The sequence below is a fragment of the Scardinius erythrophthalmus genome, assembly GCF_964197995.2.
Source record: "Scardinius erythrophthalmus genome assembly, chromosome: 21".
Classification (NCBI taxonomy): Eukaryota; Metazoa; Chordata; class Actinopteri; order Cypriniformes; family Leuciscidae; genus Scardinius; species Scardinius erythrophthalmus.
In genome coordinates this window covers 30,249,427-30,270,849 of record NC_138241.1, presented here as the reverse complement: position 1 = coordinate 30,270,849, position 21,423 = coordinate 30,249,427, and the positions used below count along the sequence as shown (strand labels likewise).

The 21,423-nt window shown below is 36.3% G+C and overlaps 1 protein-coding gene across 4 annotated transcripts; it reads left to right on the top strand.

Moving 5' to 3' along the window:
• The first annotated feature begins 154 nt into the window (after positions 1-154).
• anxa11a (annexin A11a) lies at positions 155-21,423 on the top strand. Of its 4 annotated transcripts, none has more exons than XM_081351914.1 (16): positions 287-354; positions 4,854-4,897; positions 6,946-7,216; positions 10,165-10,238; positions 12,520-12,720; positions 12,820-12,907; positions 13,846-13,940; positions 14,568-14,681; positions 15,119-15,209; positions 15,371-15,450; positions 15,656-15,712; positions 15,804-15,897; positions 18,413-18,508; positions 18,989-19,047; positions 20,577-20,699; positions 20,806-21,423. In XM_081351914.1, exons 3-16 carry the CDS (start codon positions 6,955-6,957, stop codon positions 20,863-20,865), a joined length of 1,494 nt encoding a protein of 497 aa, XP_081208040.1. In that variant the 5' UTR covers positions 287-354; positions 4,854-4,897; positions 6,946-6,954; the 3' UTR covers positions 20,866-21,423. The 4 variants fall into 4 exon arrangements, with proteins under 4 accessions (XP_081208037.1, XP_081208039.1, XP_081208040.1 ...); XM_081351912.1 differs by having other exon boundaries at positions 289-354; positions 12,382-12,720; XM_081351911.1 differs by lacking the exon at positions 4,854-4,897 and having other exon boundaries at positions 155-354; positions 12,382-12,720.

Genomic DNA, 21,423 nt, shown 5'->3' with positions numbered 1-21,423 from the left:
ATTACAGCAAAGAAAAAAACACAACCTACAGGAACCCTATACTATGAACTCAGATCTTAAAGTGATAACGCATTTTATGCAACTAATCTTTTAAACTGTATTCTGCAATAGGTTATGCATGCCATATTTAACAGGCTTATGGAAAGATTACAAAAGTCATTCCTTTATTAACAAACAACGTGAGTCATGGTGAACGAAAGAGTCATATGTTTTGTATTTAGTTAAAGATTGTTTGGTGTGATACAGTCATGGAAAGTATGAGTCCCACCCACCTCATTAAATATTACGCTGCGTGTCTCACGCTCGAGCACAGAGGTACTCTGTACCTAGGAAGTGACGGCCTTCTGTTAAACTGTAAGTAACATACTCTTTTACACCATAATGCGGTCTGCTTAACGTTTATACTATTAAAATAGTTCTAACGATATTAAGTGAGCTGTTATGTAAACGTTTATGTGGGTTCTGTTCTGTAATTCCTGCATACCACTGCGTTATTTTAAGCGTCTTGTAAGCCTTCTTCCAGCGAACATTTTCAGAGATCCGCCCATAATGTTGAGTATAAATAATCTTATGTCTTTTATCTTTGCTTCGCATATTTGAGGTTCCAGCTAATGCAGGATTCTCCAGCAAAATCCAGTAAATTTTGTAGTGTAATGTTTCATGGAGCGAAAACATGTTTTAATGTGACAGAACATTTTGTCTTAAATACAGTTGCGATTAAATACAGTTACTCGAACTGTCACTGTTTTGTGGGATAGATCAAAATGTAAGTTTGGATATCTGGGTAATCACATATTTTGTTGTTGACTGAGCAAACCTTAACAGTGCCACTTGTAATGTAGGCCTCAATGGAAATATGTCTCGTCTTAAATAATTAGGGCACAAAATAGTGTTCAGATGTTGTTACTGTGTCTTTGTTGGTGTATTGTGAAGTTGGCTATAAGCTGTTCTTATATATATATATATATATATATATATATATATATATATATATATATATATATATATATATATAAGAGAGATATTAAAATCTATCAATTAACTAATAATTTTCTTAGTTTTAAGAACATTTCAATAATCTAAACATCCTTTTTCTACTATAAATAACCTTTTTTTGGCATGGAAATGTTCCATGGATGTTAACGGTTCTTCGTGGAAACATATGCTAATAAAGAACCTTAAGTGTTGCATTTTAAGCATGCGTTTTAAAAAGTAAATAGTACCATATTAATTTATTTACATACTTTATGATGTTTACTTTGCAGAGTCATTAAATTAATCAGATGTACAGAGTCATTTACTTGTATTTTTTGTTTTAATTTTATGTAATATATTTTCAACACATATTTTCTTTATTTCACTAAAATAATTGGTGGAATCTTGCCGTGTTGAAGACCCCTGCTGTAGAGAAAGTAAAACTCTTAGTCAAAAAGAGTTGGTATTGTGCTATAGATAGCGGTGTTTTGACATTCTAAAGCAGGGGTCTTCAACTAAAATCGCTTGAGGTCCAGTAAATGAACCCTCCTCACCAGCCGAGGTCCGGACAATTATATATCTAAAAATATGAATTGATGGGTTTTACCAGACTAAAGAAATGAGTGTAGATTACTTTTTTTTTATTGAACAAAATATAATGTTATGGATAAACATATGTCTTTTCATATGTATAAGCAGCCATAAGTAATCCTTCACAAAACTGATCTAATTTTAATGCTGTTCTGTTATGTCCTTTAAGTTGATTTGGTACAAAATATCTGAATTCAACCAGTAACAATGTCTGACAAAAAATATGATTAAGGAAACTGTGCAAAATGCCTTCATCTCTAAATGTGCACTAAACATACATTAATTTTAACATTAACAACTTAAAAGGAAAACTAAAGTGCTTTTTTCGGCTGAACTGAGATTAACAATCACAATCAACGCAAACCTCCTTGTATTGTCTCTACTTAACTAAATCAATGTATCTAATGTTGATAATCAGCAATATCATTCAGAAACACATATGCAAAAAATAGTGCCACCAGTGTTGGAAAAATTAAAAAGTGCAAGAAACCCTTTATCTCTTATTTTGTACAGTCCATAAAAATGTAAATAACCTCTTATGAAATTTAAATAAAATTGTTTAAAATTCACTGTATTCTCAGTGAACACTCATATGCTCGATGTTGGGCGGCGAATGAGTGAGAGAGGACGACCCGTGTAGATCGCTCATACTGGGCTTTGAGCTCATTTATTTTCTGCGCCCTTACCTCGGACTGCTGAAGATAAGTTTATTCTAATAAGTGTCTATGTTTAGCTTCGTAATGACATTTAATGTTTCCACTTTGAACAACCGCGACAGACTCGGAGCAAATGAGACACACAGGCCTTGTAACAGTTACAGCTCGATGCAGGAAGAATAAATGCGTATTTTCCCACCGGAAAACTCGGTTTTCAGCGTCAACTTTACTAATTTTTGAAAATGCCATTGTTTTTCACTCACTGAAAGTTTTATCTCTCTGCGTTTTTCACTCGCTGAAAGTTTCATCTGTCTGCGCGCTCTCTGCTCTCTTCATTGCACGCAATGACTGCGCGTCTGAACGTAGCAACAGTGAGCATAGTAACTGTAGTAGCAACCATCTATGGCAACCATAGCAACCCGTTGCGCTGTTGGACCCAAACGGCTCTACTGAGCTGACTTTGATGTGCCTGATATAAATGTGTTTTTATTAGAAAATAGCGGTATTTATTTATTTCATTATGTCAAAAGGCTTCGCGGTCCGTATGGACGCATTTTGCGGTCCGGATTCGGACCGGGGTCCGCCAGTTGGTGACCCCTGTTCTAAAGCATGTCATTAACATTCTTAAAAATTAGGCCAAACAAAAACACTTTTTTTTTCTGCCCTAAACAATGTGTGATTGTAAAGGCCAGACTGAAATCAACATAGTGCCCCTCATTTATGAAACGAACGTATGAACGAACGTGCGGTCGTTTCCACGCAAAACTTGCCATTTATCAATATATACATGATTGCTGGCTACAATCTTGTAAACTTGTGTACGCAAGTTTTTGAGTTAGGGTGAAGTGAACTTGCATTCAGCATACTAAATTTGGCTTGGAATTGTTGGAATCAGCTGCCACATTTATTAACAACAATGGGATTGTTGGCATACGAATGTTTCATAAGATGACATAATGTGTCATAAGATGATTTCTGCACTCGTTTCCATGTTAGATTGACAAATGAGGCCCATTGTGATCCATAAGTTTGAAAATCTTAACCGTGTGGATTGCATCATATGTTGAGGTGTGGTGCTTTTTATCAGCATGGCTCATCTCAAGTCTGTTTGCCCCTTCCTTCTACACAACTTCTAATGTGTTTTATGGCAGATGTTGAGGTGCTATGACAAACCGCTCCCACACCGAGTAAAGGTGATAAGACTGTATGAAAAGTGTATAACTTTCAAATACATCAGTATTAGTTTCCATGACCACAAATAGAGCATGAACATATATAGGCTAAATATTATACTGGCCTATTTGTAAGTTTACAAAGTATGGACATCTCTCTAAGTTGAAGGCAATGTGCCAAGGGTCAATGAGCAATATTATAAAAGCCCATTTTTCATATCTTATCCGCTCCTATCATGTTATCCATATAATTTGCGCCCCATGCACTGTAAGTGTACTGTATTTTCTCTGCCGCAGACAGCATTGCCTTTCTTCACTGCCTCAATAGTTAGTTACTTAGCATAGGCAAAAGAGCATGATACTGCTTACTATAGACCTTAGTCAGGCTAGTGCCATGTTTATTTTTTGACAGGAATGAAAATGAGGCTGTGAAGGATAGAAGTACACTGTTTTCAATAGATCCTACTGTTGTTTAACAACATACCTTACCAACATTGTCCAGCCGACGAAAAATCTTTCAGAAGAAAAATTTCAGTGGACAAAAACTAGCTTTAAAAGTTGTGGGTTATGAAATTTACATAATCTAGGATCTTTCTACAGTTTGTGCCATTGTAAAGACTCTAAGTCTATCCCTTACAGCCTTGTTTACATCAGTGTTAAATTCAATATGGTGTCTAACCAGATTTAGGTCTGTAGAATTCAACAGTTGGGTTCCGGGAGTAAAAACTTTCTTCATATGGAAATTGATTTTGTACATTAACTTAGAAACCTTTAAAGACAGACCTTCTATGAGCTACAAGGTTTTTAATCAATGGTATTTGCCTCTGCTGAAGATCTATTATTTTAGATAGTAAAAAATTAAATGTTTTTAAAGTTGCGTTTAAAAACACTGACTTGTGGCTTCTACAGAAGCATGTACTGTACCGTCATTTAACAACCTCAGAGCTCTTGATACGTTAGTGTTGAAAGGTTAATACGTTATCACTTAAAATCATTTTCCCTTTGGAAAATATGAATGAGAGTTTTACTTCCTGAACATGACTGTAGTTTTCTATAGCAGCAGGGCAGAGCTTCAGCTGTAGTTTATGTAATGTGTTTCCATGGTTTGGACCACACTGGAACTTCTCGTTGAGACGCACTGACTACTGTTAATGTTTGGTATAAAATAAATATTGAGGGCTTGAATTTGAGAGCATAGCCACTATTTTCCACTTAGGGTTTATGTTTTGGTGCATTTCAAAGGAAATGTTGAGAAGTCTGAGCAGTCATGTCAGAGGAAGAAAAAAAAAGAGTGAATTAGACTGCAATTTTAATATTTTAGTTTTTATTTTACAAATAAATAAGTTTATGTAAAAAAAAAAAAGTGAAACAAACTTTAGCTAAATAAATAGTTTTTTTGTTGACAGGTGTTGCAATTTTTATGCTAGTTGTTGGCACACTGTTTTGCTCTGTTTTGCAGACCAACATCTCAAGCTTAACTTCTCAAGTCAGGTGTTAAACACAGTAGGTGTCAGTTTTGATTATTGTCATCAAACTGACCTAAAAGGAAATGAGTGATGTTGTTCTATGATAGAACATGCTTGCAAAACTATTTAAAAAATGAGCCAATGACATAGGCTGCTTTATTAAAACTGAATCAACGCCAGCAAATATCACTAATCTGGCCAAAATTTTGATTTAAATTGGACAATATGATTTATCAAAAGCTTTTTATGCATTAGTAACCATATAAAGCAGATCATGATTTACAGCTACAGATGTACAGCAGTCTGTGCTCTCTTACCCCTTTTCCACCAAAAAAGAACTGGTTCGGAACTGGTGCTGGTTCAACTTGCGAACCTTCTCAGAACCTGTTTGTTTTCCCACTGACTAGAGAGCCCAGCGAACAACGTCGTTACGTCACTGTGTACGTTGCCATACGTCTTAGCTTTCCCAGAAACGCTTGCGCCAACTTCAAGCATAACAATTACAATGGCGGACTACATCGTCTTTCTGCAAATGTTTCTCCTGGCTTTGCGATCCTATACTGGGGTCAGAAGAAGACGTTTAGACGTTTTGTGCTGCACGTCTGGATTACTATAGACGGAGGTTACGTTCAAGAAGAAGTTCGACAATAACCCCGCCCCCAGCCCCCGCATGACGTGGTAAAAGAACGGTTCTAGTCCAGCAAAGAGTTGGTGCCGCTTTGGAACCAATTTTCCTGGCCAAGAACCAGTTCTTTGGCTGTCGAAACGCAAAGAACTGGTTTGCGAGTAGGCACCGGCTCCGAACCGGCACCAGCACTGCCTTGGTGGAAAAGGGGTATCAGAGGGCTTGTTGACAAGCAGCACAGGAGCAGATACAGCATGATGTCTGGATAATGGGGCCTAATGGTTGAAGCTTATGTATCCCCTTAAATGGAGCTCTGCAGTGATGACGTATTTTTGTAGGCTAATCTGAACTTTGACATCACTATTTTCCCCGATAAAAAAGCCTACCTAAAGGATTTTCCCATTGACTGTTGGATTGTTGCAGAAAATGAGCTCTATGACCAGCAGTAGTTTATGATTCTTACAAGTTTTGTGTATCAAGATAACCTTAACAGCATTTTATGAATGTTGAAACCTAAATACAATAAACAAACTACGCACAGCTTCAACACTAAGCTTCAACACTTCTACCACTAAGCTTCTGACAACTTTTTCAGTCTTGATTTAAAATCTACAAGTTTGAAAGTTTGAGTTAAAATAGTTTGCGAGAACAAGCTGTAAAAACAGATTAGCAAATATATTAGTTTTCAGCGTGATGTTTTAAAGGGATAGTTCACCCAAAAGTTAACCCATCAGTTACTCACCCTCATGTCGTTCCAAACCCATAAGATTTTCGTTCATATTCAGAACTCAAATGAAATCTGAGAGATTTCTGTCTATCCGTTGACAGCTACGTAAAGTTAATAAAGAGATTGTAAAACTAATCCATATGAATTAAGCGGTTTAGTCCAAATTTTCTGAAGAGATTTGATTGCTTTATATGATGAACAGATTTTGGCTTTTATTCACATTTAAAAATTAAAGAGTCAAAATGGTAGTTGCGTAGCTGTCAATGGAGGGACAGAAAGCTCTCAGATTTGATCAAAAATATCTTCATTTGTGTTCCGAAGATGAACTAAAGTCTTATGGGTTAGGAATGACATGAGGGTGAGTAAATAATAACAGAATTTTCATTCTTGATTGAACTATCCCTTTAAACATCACACTGAAAATGTCCCTGACAGCGTCTGTAGTCTCCTTTAGGCACATATTAACCACCTTTTTCAAGAAGCATAAAAGCTTAAATCAAGAATGAGGTATTACTGATGTATTTTATGCCATCGAATGAAACATGCTTGTGCTAACTGCTTATTTCAGGCATTTACCCATTGACTTTGGAATGATGCATGGAGCCTCAGATGCATTTTAAGAAATTTATGCACCTTTTTTTATTAATATTATTATGATCTCCAATCCAAGCTTATGAAGATTTCATTTTCACGCAATTTTGGTAAAAGAAACCCATCTTTTTTTCAATTTCAGGACAGGACAATGAGCTATCCAGGCTATCCTCCCCAGACGGGCTATCCTCCTCAGGCCGGTGGATACCCACCTCAACCAGGGGCGTACCCTCCTGCTGCAGGGGGCTACCCCCCTCAACCTGGGATGTACCCCCCGCAGGCAGGTGGATACCCTCCCCAACCTGGTGCTTACCCGTCACAGCCAGGTGCCTATCCCGGCCAGCCAGGTGCCTATCCCGGCCAGCCAGGTGCCTATCCCGGCCAGCCAGGACAGTTTGCTCCTCCACCCTCAGGTGAGCCAAAGTAAAACCAGGAAACTGCACTCATCTGAATGTTATCTGAATAGATGATTTCCATATGTGCAGTGTAGACAATGCATTTCCTTGCATCATACTCAATGTGGTTTGTGTTTGAAATGTTGAATTATGAAGTTTTTATGGACACTTTAGTCATAAAGTCAGTGGACAAACCAACTTTGTTTAGTGGTGCTCTCATTGAACAGTTATGTTGACATTATAATGTGGAATTTTTAGGTGGAGCTAAAAAAATATATATATTGAGTTACATAGTTTGTCAAAAATGCTAGCTGGCTTTTAGCATTGTCTTGTACTGATGTGCATTCTATTAGAGGCTCTTCTTTTGAGAGACCCAGAGATCTATGGGTGGTTTTTGTGCCAGAGGCCACATGGATTATATTATTGAATGAACACATTTGAATGCTTCACAACATGTTCTTTTGGGAGGAAACCCTTGACTTGTTGGCTCGTGTCTCACACATTTTCCAGAATATGGTTGGTTTAGCTATTTTTCCATACCAAAATATGCTTTGTTTGGTGTGTATACATGCTAGCAATTTTGACCTTCCTATGTTTTGTTTACCAGTAGTATTTTATTCATCGGAATATTCTGAACTCTAAGGCTCACAAATCTGATTTTATTTTCAGATCTGATCTTTAGCACTGTCAGATGAAATCTGATCTGTTCAGACAGGGTAGCCAATATCTGGTGTATCTCCATCAGCTGCAGTAGTAGTTCTAAGCATCAACACGATGCCTTGACACTTTCTCATACAGAAACTGACAGTGGCTGTCAGTGTGTACATTTTGCCTCTGCTCTATCATGGTCTCGCTGTGGTGCTTAACTCCTAGGCACATGAGAGAACATAAACGCTAGAGGTATTGCACACATTCATGTAGTGCATTGCAAACAGATGATTCGTTCATTATTTACTACTTTATGAATGTCACATTGTTTGCTATAAGATGAAAGATGAAAGCGCTGGCAAACATGAATGTATTCATATTTGATGAAAGTCACATGCATTGCATATCAAATTAAAAGTGAAACAGATTGCTAGTTTTTGCTATTTTGTTGTATCTGGTGTTATATCTGGCTGGTCATACTAAAAAAAACTTTGGAAAAATGACTGCAGTTTTGTTCCCAGAATTAGATTCTGTGGTTATATATATATAACCACAAGTGTTTACTGTTACTTTTGATCAATTCAATGCAGCCTTGCTGAATTAATATATGTATGTATATATATATATGTGTGTGTGTGTGTGTGTGTGTGTGTGTGTGTGTGTGTGTGTGTGTGTGTGTGTGTGTGTGTGTGTGTGTGTGTATATAATTCAGCAAGGCTGCATTTAATTGATCAAATAAATGCACCCCTGGTGAGCATAAGAGGCTTCTTAAAAAAGTCTTACTGACCCCAAACTTTTGACTTGTAGTGTATTTATTTATTTTTGCCTTTACTCGATCATTTTAAATGGTGTTGTAGTTTGGCAAATTAATTTTAAAAGTTATTCGTATAGTAATTTACTCAATTAATCATAAAAAGTCCATTATTCCATGTCAACTAACCAAAAATACAAGTTATAAGAGTTCAATTTTATATTTGAAAGTAGCCTAGATGTAGAAACCCCCAGTAGAAATAGCTTAATTATGTGTCAGTACAGTGTTACCATCTTATTACCATAACAAAACCTGCTGCTCTGTCATATCACATCAAAACAGGTTCAGAACTAAAAAACATATTTTTTAAAATATAGTTACAAGATGGGGTGATGCGGGGCCCTCAGGGTACTGCACAGAATAATGATCAAAAGTTGATGTCTAGATTATTATTAGCCTGACATGGGATACACAATGTATCCAGATTTCCCCTATACACACTGTATTTTGAAGTCAGCATGAAGTGATGTTCACAGCCCATTTTATTTCTGTAATCTGACATGTGAGACAGGATAGTCAATGAGCGAGATGCACGACATGAATTTTTGGGATTGTGAAAAATAGGCTGGAAAGTTTAAGAGACATTAAATTGCAGAATGGAGTCAGGTGATTGGAGGATTGGAGGTGCTTTGAAAGGTAAGAAAGATCTGAGACATCAGTCGGAAAGAAAAGTAATTTAAAAGACAGACCAAGTTTTTTGATTTTTCGATTTGGAATAACATGCACCAGAGAACCATGCACAATAAGATCAGGAACATGCCAGCAGCCATATCACCCTGTAGCCCAAGACTGGTTGCCCACTGAAGCTAAGCAGGGCTGAGCCTGGTTAGTACCTGGATGGGAGACCTCCTGAGAAAAAAAACCAGGTTGCTGCTGGAAGAGGTGTTAGTGAGGCCAGCAGGGGGTGCTCACCCTGTGGTCTGTGTGGGTCCTAACGCCCCAGTGTAGTGACGGGGACACTATACTGTCAAAGAGCACCGTCCTTCGGATGAGACGTAAAACCGAGGTCCTGACTCTCTGTGGTCATTAAAAATCCCATGGCATTTCTCGTAAAGAGTAGGGGTGTAACCCCGGTGTCCTGGCCACATTCCACACATTGGCCCTTACCAATCATGGCCTCCTAATAATCCCCTTACATTGAATTGGCTCCATCACTCTCTCTCCTCTCTCCACCTATAGCTGGTGTGTGGTGAGCGCACTGGCGCCGTTGTTCTGTGGCTGCCGTCGCATCATCCAAGTGGATGCTACACACTGGTGGTGGTTGAGGAGAGACCCCTGATATGATTGTAAAGCGCTTTGGGTGTACAGTAGTACATATGAAAGCGCTATATAAATGCCTCATTCTATTCTATTCTATTCTATTCATGTTTTAATTATAATTAATGTGGTCAGTTCTGATGTCATGTTAAGTTAACTGTGAAGTGCATTTATATTGTTCAGTCATAATTTGTGTGGGGTTTTAGGGTTTTGTTTATGTTCTTGCTTTTTTAAATGCATGCATTTGCAGGAGGTTGGGGTGCTCCTATTGGCCTGGATAATTTGCCGAATGCCGGATTCAATGCATCAAATATCCAAGGAATGGTAAGTTCTACAATGAAACGATGATGTAATGCATACTCAGAAATGACATTGGTCTCCATTCTCAACAGATGCAGGTAATTTGATTCCAGTCAGCATGAAATCCACAGCCTTGGCTGAAATTGCATCAAATCCTTTCTTAATCAGCTTTTTACAAAACTGTGCTCTTGTGACCATGACATTGATCTTTTATAATTTATCTGTCATCCAAATGTGCTTTGACCAACAAATTTGACCCTATTCAATTTACTGATGCACAAGCTTCTTTACAGTTTTCTCCGTAATCAAATTTACTCAACAGAGGAAATGTGAACAAGTGTGGATCCATTTAACTATTGCAGTGAGGGAGGGCAATAATTCACCCAAAACTGTGATGTACACAAAAGCATAGACATTGTCTAATTACTTAAGATACCAAGACAAAACCTGAAAGCACGAGTCAGAAAAAGAGCCATGTAATTAAGTAATATCATTAAGAATTTAAATTGTTTGATTTTCTTTCTCTGGCGGGGAGGGTTACTGAAATGTATTTGAAGTTAACCTTTGTGAAAAGGAAGTACACTATGCATACTTTTCAAAAAGAGTACATTTTACAGAAATAATATACTTAAAAAGAATATACTTAAGTACAAACTGAATATAATGTTTTGGGACACTTATTTTCATGTAAATTGCAATTAAATGAAAAGACATTATTGTGTAAATTTATATTAAATTCAGCTTTGATTACAGGAATAAATCACACTTCAAAATATATTCAAATAGAAAATATTCATTTAAATTGGAATTATATTTCCCAATATTACAGTTTTTACTGTATTTTTGATCAAATAAATGCAGCCTTGGTGAGCATAAGAGACTTCTTACTGACCCCAAACTTTAGAATTTTAGTGTATTTATTTATTTATTGCACTGCTGAATATACTGACAAGCCTTTATGGTAAACTAAAATATACTTCAATATAATTTATGTTGAAAATTGTATGTATTTAACTATATTTGTAATTGCACATTTGTAATGATGCAGTATATTTAAAACATTAAATGCAACATCGAACAACACACAACAGTAAATTGATAATCAAGTACTTTACATGTATGTTAGTCACCACAACAGAAAAAGTGTACATTTTTAAAGAGTGACAAGAATAATAAAACAATGATTTAATATGTACTTTAAAGTAAAGCTTATAATTTTACTTGTGTTTAGAAAGTGTCCTTTTTAAGTACATTTTAGTGGCCTTTTATTTAATACTATTATTTTATCTGCAAGTAGAGTTTAAAAAAAAAAATATATATATATATATATATGATGAGTTCAGATGCAAAAGCCTCTAAGTGACATCTGAAATTTTCTTCTAGAATGATCATTTTTATGAAGCTTGTATATTTAAGTTCAGTAATTTCACTTAAATGACAATGCAAATTACCTATTAATTGTCATTTAAGTGAAATTACTTAACTTAAATATACAAGCTTTATTTTGTGTCTTAAAATGTATGCTACCCTCGGGTGTAGTTCAACCTCTGGGACGTAAAAATGGCTAAAAGTTGAAGAAACAAATATTCTGGCAATCGGGTACCATGCTTTCTAGATTTTGGTGTTAGTGTCAGCCATTAAAACACACACACACACACACACACACACACACACACACACACACACACACACACACACACACACACACACACACACACACACACACACACACACACACACACACACACACACACACACACACACTGCTAGACTAAAATAACTGGTTTCTTTACTCCTCTGCAGTACTTCTGCATTTAAGGGTTACAGCAAGGGAACATTTGTGAATGTGGAAGTTCATCCATCATGTAAATGTTGCAAAACAGTGTCTCTGTGACAACCATGTGCAATATGATGCAAGTGCCTTAAGTCAACAGAAACGTTTCAGAGGAAAGCCACCCTATGTAAACAAACCTTTCCATGAATCCACACTTGTTCAACATCCTCCTTATCTCCCTGTCCTGGCCTTAATCATCTCTTTGTCCGTCAGTATTGTCATTTCAAGGCTGTATATGTTTAATTTCCTGAAACTTCTGCTCTACTGTCCTAACTGTCATGCTTGCTTTTTGCTTTGTGCTTTTTTCGCCCCCCTCAAATGTTTCCATCACAGGCCAATCAATTTGCAGCCAATAGTGGATTTAGCCCAAATCCATCCATGTTCTCTCAAGTGCCTGGTGGCTATCCTGCCCCCCAACCTGGGGGCCCACCAGCCCCCTCCCCTAACCAGCCCTATGGCCTGTACCCTCAGCCAGGAGGAGGTATGCCCCAAGGTCCAGGAATGGGATACCCTGGTGGGCCAGCCCCTGGTCAGCAGATGCCGGGCTACCCAAATGCCCCAGGACCCAATCCTTCCGTGCCTAGCTATCCTAAAGCACCCTCACCCAACCCGTCCATGCCCGCGTACGGTGGAGGTTATGGAGGAGGTGCACCTGCTGTTCCAGCTATCAATGTACAGTAAATTAGCTCAATTAAATAATTCATTATTTTTTGTGTGGAATGTATTGCATTATATATTCCTGTTCTAACTTCCCTGTTGTTTTATTTGTAGCGTGGATTCCGAGGGACCATCCAAGACTTCCCTGGAGCTGATCCGCTTAAAGACGCGGAAGTCCTCAGGAAAGCCATGAAGGGCTTCGGTGGGTTATTTTTCATGTTCATTTTTTCTGCTTAAGGCCTTTATATTCTCTGCGAAGTTCTCGCTTTTCGCTTGCGGATGAAAAGAAGTTTGAAATACCTGAGAATTGGGAATGTTAGAGAACATGCCGACGCTGCCCATGCTTCTGAGACAAATATGTAAAAATGTGCAGCACGCTTTCCTCTCAATAACAAAATAAATACACTACAAAATGGTGAGAAAACAGAAGTTAAGACGGCATCTGATCATGGCAACATGGATATGTTTGCACAGGCTCTGCAATTCGCCCCTCCGGTCAAGTCACAGTGTTTATTTATATAGCATTTTATACAATAGATTTCTTTAAAGCAAGCAGCTATACAGTATTAAACATGAAAAAAAAAAAATAGTGCCATTGTCGCTTTCAATTAGAATTACAACTTCACTTTCTACTTTAAAGCAGCTCTCCAGTACCTTCATGTTTTTGCTTGTGTCTGACTTCGACTGAACGGAAGAAATGAGGAAGATTTCCAAGTCAAAGAAGGCGGAGCTGCAGAGCAAACCTACCTATTATGTAATAGAGTAATAAACCAGTTTACTAATGTTTACCAGCCGGAACGTACTTTCCTGTTTCAAAAGCCTGAAACAAACTGTTAACAAACTTCATTTTGGCCTGATTTTGTCTGAAATGTTTTTCTTTAATTTCGCTTGAAGAATAATCGAGGCCTTCACTCTTTTGGGAGGCAGCGTCACTTAATTTCCCTCGGGGGTGTTCTGTTCTTTTTTTTAAATGTCTATCTATTATTAATCTTAAGTTTGACCGCTTTGTGATATAGATGGCGGATGTTCAAATACTGAGAGCTTTATTTTACAATGACATGGAGTACAATAGGAGCTTTTCCTGAATATGACTCATCTGTTTATTATATGCTGCTAATACACAAGCACATGTTTCAACAGGCACTGATGAACAAGCCATCATTAATTTGCTTGGAAGTCGCTCCAACAAGCAGCGTGTACCTCTCTTGGTGTCATACAAGACTGCCTATGGAAAGGTAATGTAGCGCATTGGAGATTTTTCGATATTTGCTGTTCAGCAAATGGAGCGGCAGTCCCTCTAGAGCAGGGTTTCTCAAACTCGGTCCTGGAGGGCCACTGTCCTGCACAGTTTAGCTCCAACCCTGATCAAACACACCTAGCTGTGAGTTTCTAGTGATCCTGAAGACATTGATTAGCTTGCTCAGGTAGGTTTGATCAGGGTTGGAGCTAAACTGTGCAGGACAGTGGCCCTCCAGGACCGAGTCTGAGAAACCCTGATCTAGAGCTTTGATTTATTTCACATGGTTTATTTTAAGCTGTGAATCATGAGTTGCTACTTGCTATTATAGAATAAGAGGCAGGTGGTATTAGTGGGAGGGACTGTTCTCTTTCTAGAGAGCATTTGATTGGACAAATATTTGTAAACGATCCTGAGTACAAGATGAGACATCAGTATTTTTAGTCCATTTTCCCAAAGGACGAAGACTGAAAGATCATTTTGTCTACACTATCATATATATATCATCAAAGCCTTAATGCAGAAAATAACTAAATGGCTAACAAACTAACAACAAAGCCCATATTTTGTTATGTGGTCTTTAAGATAAGCAACATTGTGCATTCATGTAACCCATTGTTTACAGGACTTGGTCAAGGACCTGAAGTCTGAGCTTTCAGGGAACTTTGAGAGAGTGGTGCTGGCCATGTTGAAGACTCCAGCTCAGCTTGATGCAAGTGAGCTCAAAGAGGCAATCAAGGTTTGTGAAAGTACTTTATTATCAGAATTCAGGAAAAAAAGAATGATTTCTGAATTCATGAAAATACAGCTTTGCATCACAGGAATCAATTACATTTTGTAATATATTAAAATAGAAAACAGTTATTTTAAGTTGTAATAATATTTCACAATATTACTGTTTTTACTGTGTTTTTGTTCATATAACTGCAGCCTTGGTGAGCATAAAAGTCATAATCATTCATTTAGCCATTGAACCATAGGTTAATATGTAACAATGTTCTCTGGCCCTTAAAGGAACAGTTTACCAAACACAAAAGCAGAATTTCTAAAGAATGAACACGCATCTACAACAGCTTACATTTAAAGTGAACTGTTCCTTTACGGTGCACGGATAAAAAAAGATTTGATTAGATGTTTTGCCATTAATACAAAAGTAATCTGCTGATTGTTTCACAGGGAGCCGGGACAGATGAAGCCTGTCTGATTGAAATCTTGGCCTCTCGCTCTAATGCAGAGATCCGAGAAATCAATCAACTCTTCAAAGCTGGTACGCACTTGACTCATATCACTTAATTCCTTCCCTCTGCAATTACAGATTTGATTACTTCCCAATCAAGGATGTGGTACATGTCATACGCATTTTAATTTAAAGCTTGACAGTTAAGCGTGGTGAGTTGTGATAGATAACACTCAATGTTCCTGTTTTAGAGAATAAGAAAACACTGGAGGATGCCATAAGTAGTGACACATCTGGACACTTCCGCAGACTTCTGGTCTCTCTTGCGCAGGTACACAGATGCTGTGCTTTTGTTTTATAACACGTGACACGTGAGGGCCAAGTATGGTAACCCATACTCAGAATTAGCCCTCTGCAATTAACCCATCCAAGTTAGTGCACGTGATTTTAATAATGAAAACTTCATATTTTGAATTGCAACATCAAAGACACATGACAATATCAAATCATTGTTTCTTCCTGTTATTATCTTAAAGGGTAATCGTGACGAGAGTGAGAATGTGGACATATCATTAGCCAAACAGGATGCTCAGGTAATTATTGAAATATTAAAAAATATATATAAATATGCATTTCTCAATCTTTGAAGAGTGCCTACTATACTTTATTTGTGTTCTGCTGCAGACCCTGTATCAAGCAGGGGAAAATAAACTCGGCACAGATGAGTCCAAGTTCAATGCCATCCTGTGTGCTCGGAGCAAAGCTCACCTCAGAGCAGGTACGTCATGACCCTTTGACTGGAATAGTATTGTTCTTTTATCAAGTTCCTTTTTAGGTAGGGCTGTTCACTCTGTGCCAACCACAGACTGCTTTCTTTCTAGGTAATTGGAACTGCTCATCTCTACTTGAATAGGGAAAGACCAAAATCTCCAAACCTGTTTGTCAAGATTACTGTACTGTTACATATTGAATTATGATGTATTATACATTCCTGCTGCTTTAGCTCAAATCCGGCTTAAGAACATTAGTTCTTCAATTTTGCTTGAAGTATATCTGGGCCTTAAAAGTGTGAAGAACTTCCAAATTCTGCCACATGGGCAGCCACAGTTTCAGTTTTAGAACAGGCCTTGCAGTCAACCAACTCTTGCCAAGGCTGTAGTTGTCATCATGAGAAATATGACTCATGACTAGACATGTTTTCCAGAGGAAACACTTGAATGTGCCTCTAAATCAACCGACTTACTATGCCATTCCCTGTTTTTCCGTACGACAGTGGATAGTTGTCTATTGTCTAATTACATAAGATGTGCAATACTGGACATACATGTATCTAATTAACATATCATTTTTGACATTTTGTTTTTGAACGGAGTCTCTTCTGTTTATTTGATCTAAAGTACAGTCAAAAACAGTAATATTGTAAAATATTCTTACAATTCAAAGAAACTGTTTTCTATTTTGATACATTTTTAAAAAGTTTTTTTTTTATTTATTTCTGTGATTGCAAAGCTGAATTTTTCAGCATCAATGTCACATGAATCTCCAGAAAGCATTCTAATATGACTAGGCCTTTTCAGAATGTTTGTAAACAATAGGCGCCGAGTTACTTCCGGGTGGCAGAACGCGAGCGGCTTCCACTGACTAACTGAAGAGATCCAGCCGGCGACTGCAACAGTTACATAGTTAAAAACATTGTTGTTGATCAAAGTTGAAACGATGATGAAAACGTGTTGTGTTTGGGGTTGCGCTGCCAGATATACAGCAAAAGGTGTAGGGTTTTATCGATTTCCTGTGGGTGAGGAGGTTATAGCGACTGACCTTGAGACTCACGCAATTGTATGAGGCGCCACGTATAGTAGGATTTAAATCAAACTTCGATTATCAATATAACACACGTGCATATACACCTATAAATTACCCGCATATACATGTAGGCTATACTATTGGATGTTCAAAATACATATGAAATACACGTGCACACTAATATGAAATTCATACCAATGTTAGTAATGAATGCATACACTTGTGAATATTGCATATAAACTTGACGCATGCATACACCTATAAATACTCGCATACATAGCCTACACAACTAAAGCATGCATCCACGTTTTAATTTGTATGCGTGAGTGTTTTATGGATGTGTATGCGCATCGAGTTTGTATGTGCGAGTGTTTATAGGTGTGTCTGCGTGCTGCGAGTGTATATGTATGTGCGAGACGAGTGTTTATAGGTGTATATGCATGGAAGTTTATAAGTATTTATAGGTGTACGCGTGCGTCAAGTTTATGTAGCCTATATGCAAGTTATTCACAAGCATTCATTAACATATGTATTGGTATGGATTTCATATTAGTGTGCACGAGTATTTCATATATGTATTTTGAACATCCAATAAATGTATATGCGAGTAATTTATAATAGTATTGTGTTATGTATGTATTGATAAGCGAAGTTTGATTTAAATCCTACGTGGCGCCTCATACAATTGTCACTTTTCACACGCTCTCACAACATCCATTTTCTCACGCAACTTACCTAAATGTATATTCCTCATACATAATATCGACCAATCAGTGTTTTTGAACCGCGCAAAGGTCGATATAACAGCTGGAGAACAATTGTCACGTAACATTTACCTCAGGAAAGCCATTTAATGACCATGATATACGTTATTTTGGCTAGAAAAAAGAGCTATAGAGAGTATTTTGCTAATTATGTGTAGGCCTACTATATTACATATTTATTATATTTTTTACTTATATCATTAAACACAGTTGTTATTATGATAAAAAAATGCATTATATATATTTTTTTTTTAATTACATTTTTACTGTCGACGGTGGGCCTCCTTTCCAAGCAATTTACTAGCGTTGTCATAGGAACGCTTCGGCTTTTGCCACCCGGAAGAACGTCTATTACTGTTGTGACGTCATGGTGAATTGTCGTATTATCAATGTTTTTTTGTTTCTTTTTTTTAAACAGTTTAAACTTTTTTTTTCAGGATTAGACCGTTAGAATTATTTTCAAAACAAAACAAAAAATCCCACATTTTTGTATTTTTTGTGTATATTGCACGATATTTATTAAATGGTAAGCTAGTATTCCATTCATCCAGAGGGCACAGTTTAATGAACAATGTGTTGGTGTTGCTTTGTAATTATAAAAGTATTGATTGTGTTTTAAAGTTCATTACTGCACTCTCCCATGCTCATTAACGACGTTTGTTTGTGATCTCTGTGTTTGCAGAAATATTAATTGTATTAAGGCATTATGTGTGTTTCTGTTGACAGTGTTTAATGAGTACCAGCACATGTGTGGCAGAGACATTGAGAAGAGTATCGATAGGGAGATGTCTGGAGACCTGGAGAGTGGCATGCTGGCTGTCGGTGAGCTTTCTGATCTGCCATCTATAATCGTTTGAGGAAATCCTCTCATTAAACCCTCATAATTGTATTTTTTAACTTGCTCTCCATCCTGCTGGCCCGTTTAAGAGTAAAGCTGTTATAGGGTAAATATGTGGTAATATGTTTTTAATCACACAACGTGATTCATAAACCATAAGTGTGCCATAACACATAAAGTAGCTGACATATGTGCTTGCTGTGTCATAGTGCATGACTTCCTTTCAGTCTGTGACATGTTCATAACGAGGTGTGTTTAGTGTGTCTTTTCAGTTTGCTGTTCTGAACAGTCAGGTTTTCTCTTTTAAATGACTTTCACTTTCAGATGAATGCCTGGTCTGTCTTCATTTTGTTTTATTTTTCCATTTAAGTTTCAAGATTCTCTTGCTTGCTGTGTTGTACTTGTATTATTAGCTGCAGAGTGATTTGCATATGGTGAGCCTAAATTTGTTTTTCTGTATGCAGTGAAATGCATCAAGAACACACCGGCCTACTTTGCTGAGAGACTCTACAAGGCCATGAAGGTGAGACTCATTCTTCTCTGTGGTTTAGCTGTATTGTCTAGTGTTAGTGTAAAAGGGAAGACTAATCATGATTAATTACAACAAAGCCATAGTTTAGAAGTCATTTAGTTTGAAGTCAAACTATGTTAACTCTTTCCTCGCCATTGACGGAATTTTCCAGCATTTATAAAACAATGCTTCCCCGCCATTGACAGAATTTTCCAGCAATCAGTGTTTTCATTGTTATATGCTATAACACATATTCTGATACAAAATCTCCAAATCAAAACACAGGAAAAAAAAAAAAAGCAGAAACACAAGATAAAATCATTGGTTATGCACGTTGTAGTCTTTGACAAAAACGTGATTTTTCTCAGCTTTTTGTTCAAAATGTTGCTTTTACCCACATTTAAGTGAAGCAGAGGCTCTGTTCTTCATTTTGATATATTGCAAGTTCAGATATTCACATAACAAAATAATCTGGGGGCCATGAACATTTTGTGAAAATGATCAAAAATACTGGCGGTAGCTGGCAACTTTAAAAAAAAACATTGGCGAGGAAGGAGTTAAAGTACACAGAGTTCCCCTAGTTCGTATGCCAAAAGAATCTTTTATTTATAGTTGAAAAATATTTTTAATATTAATGTATTTATAGGGTGATTTATTTATAAAAAATAAAAAAGTTTTCTAGATTAGAATACATTCTTTTTGAATTGTTACTTTTTATTTTTTAATTAAACATAAATAAAAAAGTATATATATATATATATATATATATATATATATATATATATATATATATATATATATATATATATATATATATATATATATATAATATTATATTTAGTTTACATTTGTATACTATTATATTTATAAAAAAATGTATTTATGCATTTATTTGCTAATTATTTTAAATTTAATTTAAAAATGTTAATGTCAGTTTTAATATAAAAACTCAATTGAATAGCCCATTCTTTGGATAATTTGGAAATGCAAGATGCGAGTTAAGTGTTGAACAATGTTCTCAACTTTCAACTCATTTCCAGGCTTGGAAAGTTTGATAAAAAAAAAAAAAAAAAAAAATATATATATATATATATATATATATATATATATATACATATATATATATATATATATATATATATATATATATATTTTTTTTTTTTTTCATTTAATTACAATGATTAATTACAGTTTGTAATTATATATATTTTTTTTTACACACACATATATATATATATATATATATATATAAAAATATATATATATATATATATTTGTATTTGAATTGTAATTGAACATTTTAACGTAATATATAATGTCATTATAATTATAACGACAGTAATATTATTAATATTAACCGTAATGTAATTATAAGGTTTGCTCAATGCTGAAATAATTTGTGGGGGAACACTGGTTATATAACTAGGCGGTACATGGATTCTGATTTGATTAAAGGTGGAAGTGGCCTAAGAGTTTCGAGAGGGTTTCAGATCAGAGCACGCTCAAAAACTAAAAAAAAAGTTGCTGTTTTGATTGCACAGGGAGCAGGAACCAAGGATCGCACTTTGACTCGCATCATGGTGAGCCGCTCTGAGGTGGACATGCTGGACATTCGTCAGGAATACGCAAAGAATTATGGGAAATCTCTATACACAGCCATATCTGTGAGTGCCTGTGTAACCACCCCTCAAACTATGCTTTATATTTTTTGAGAATTGAATTTGACAGATCCATAATAATATTTGTAATCAAACTAATGTGCATTTATAGGGCGACACTTCAGGGGATTATAAGAAACTACTGCTGAAGCTCTGTGGTGGAAGCGATTAGACGCTACAGATGATCAGCGACACTCAGAGGACATGAAGCCACGCCACATTTTATACACATCTTACGCCTTACTCTATTACATACTTGCATGTTTTACTGTACTCAATGCAAAGGCACTTGTGTGTTATATCTTTATGTGCCTTCTATACTGCAAGCGGTGGCTTAGCGAATTATTGTTTATATCAGAAAGATTGCATGTGTTTTGGATGCATATGTTTCCTCCATGTATGCTTCGTTTGCAAGTTGATCGCAAGAAAATTCTGGATTAATAATTGTGCACACATCTGAATGCCAAAATATTTTTTTTACACATTTATGTATTTTAAGTAATACATAATATACTGGGTAAAATGTGCCATAAATGTTAGTTTTCGTCATCATGTTCGGCATAATTATTTGAGCATTTTATAGTAAAGAAATTTATATTTACTGCATCTTATGCATAATTAAATCTGTTGGGTTTTTTTAACTATAAACTTTTTTTGTTGTTGTTGTAGCCATTGTGATTGCCAACTACCTTGCTATTGAGTCAAAAAAAAAAGAGATGATGGTGCTGTC

Coding starts and splice junctions, on each gene's coding strand:
- anxa11a (XM_081351911.1), top strand. CDS start 6,955: ATGAGCTATCCAGGCTATCCTCCCCAGACGGGCTATCCTCCTCAGGCC. Junction 15,898..18,412: donor CAAAGCTCACCTCAGAGCAG/GTACGTCATGAC, acceptor TTCTGTTGACAG/TGTTTAATGAGTACCAGCAC. Junction 19,048..20,576: donor GACTCTACAAGGCCATGAAG/GTGAGACTCATT, acceptor TTGATTGCACAG/GGAGCAGGAACCAAGGATCG.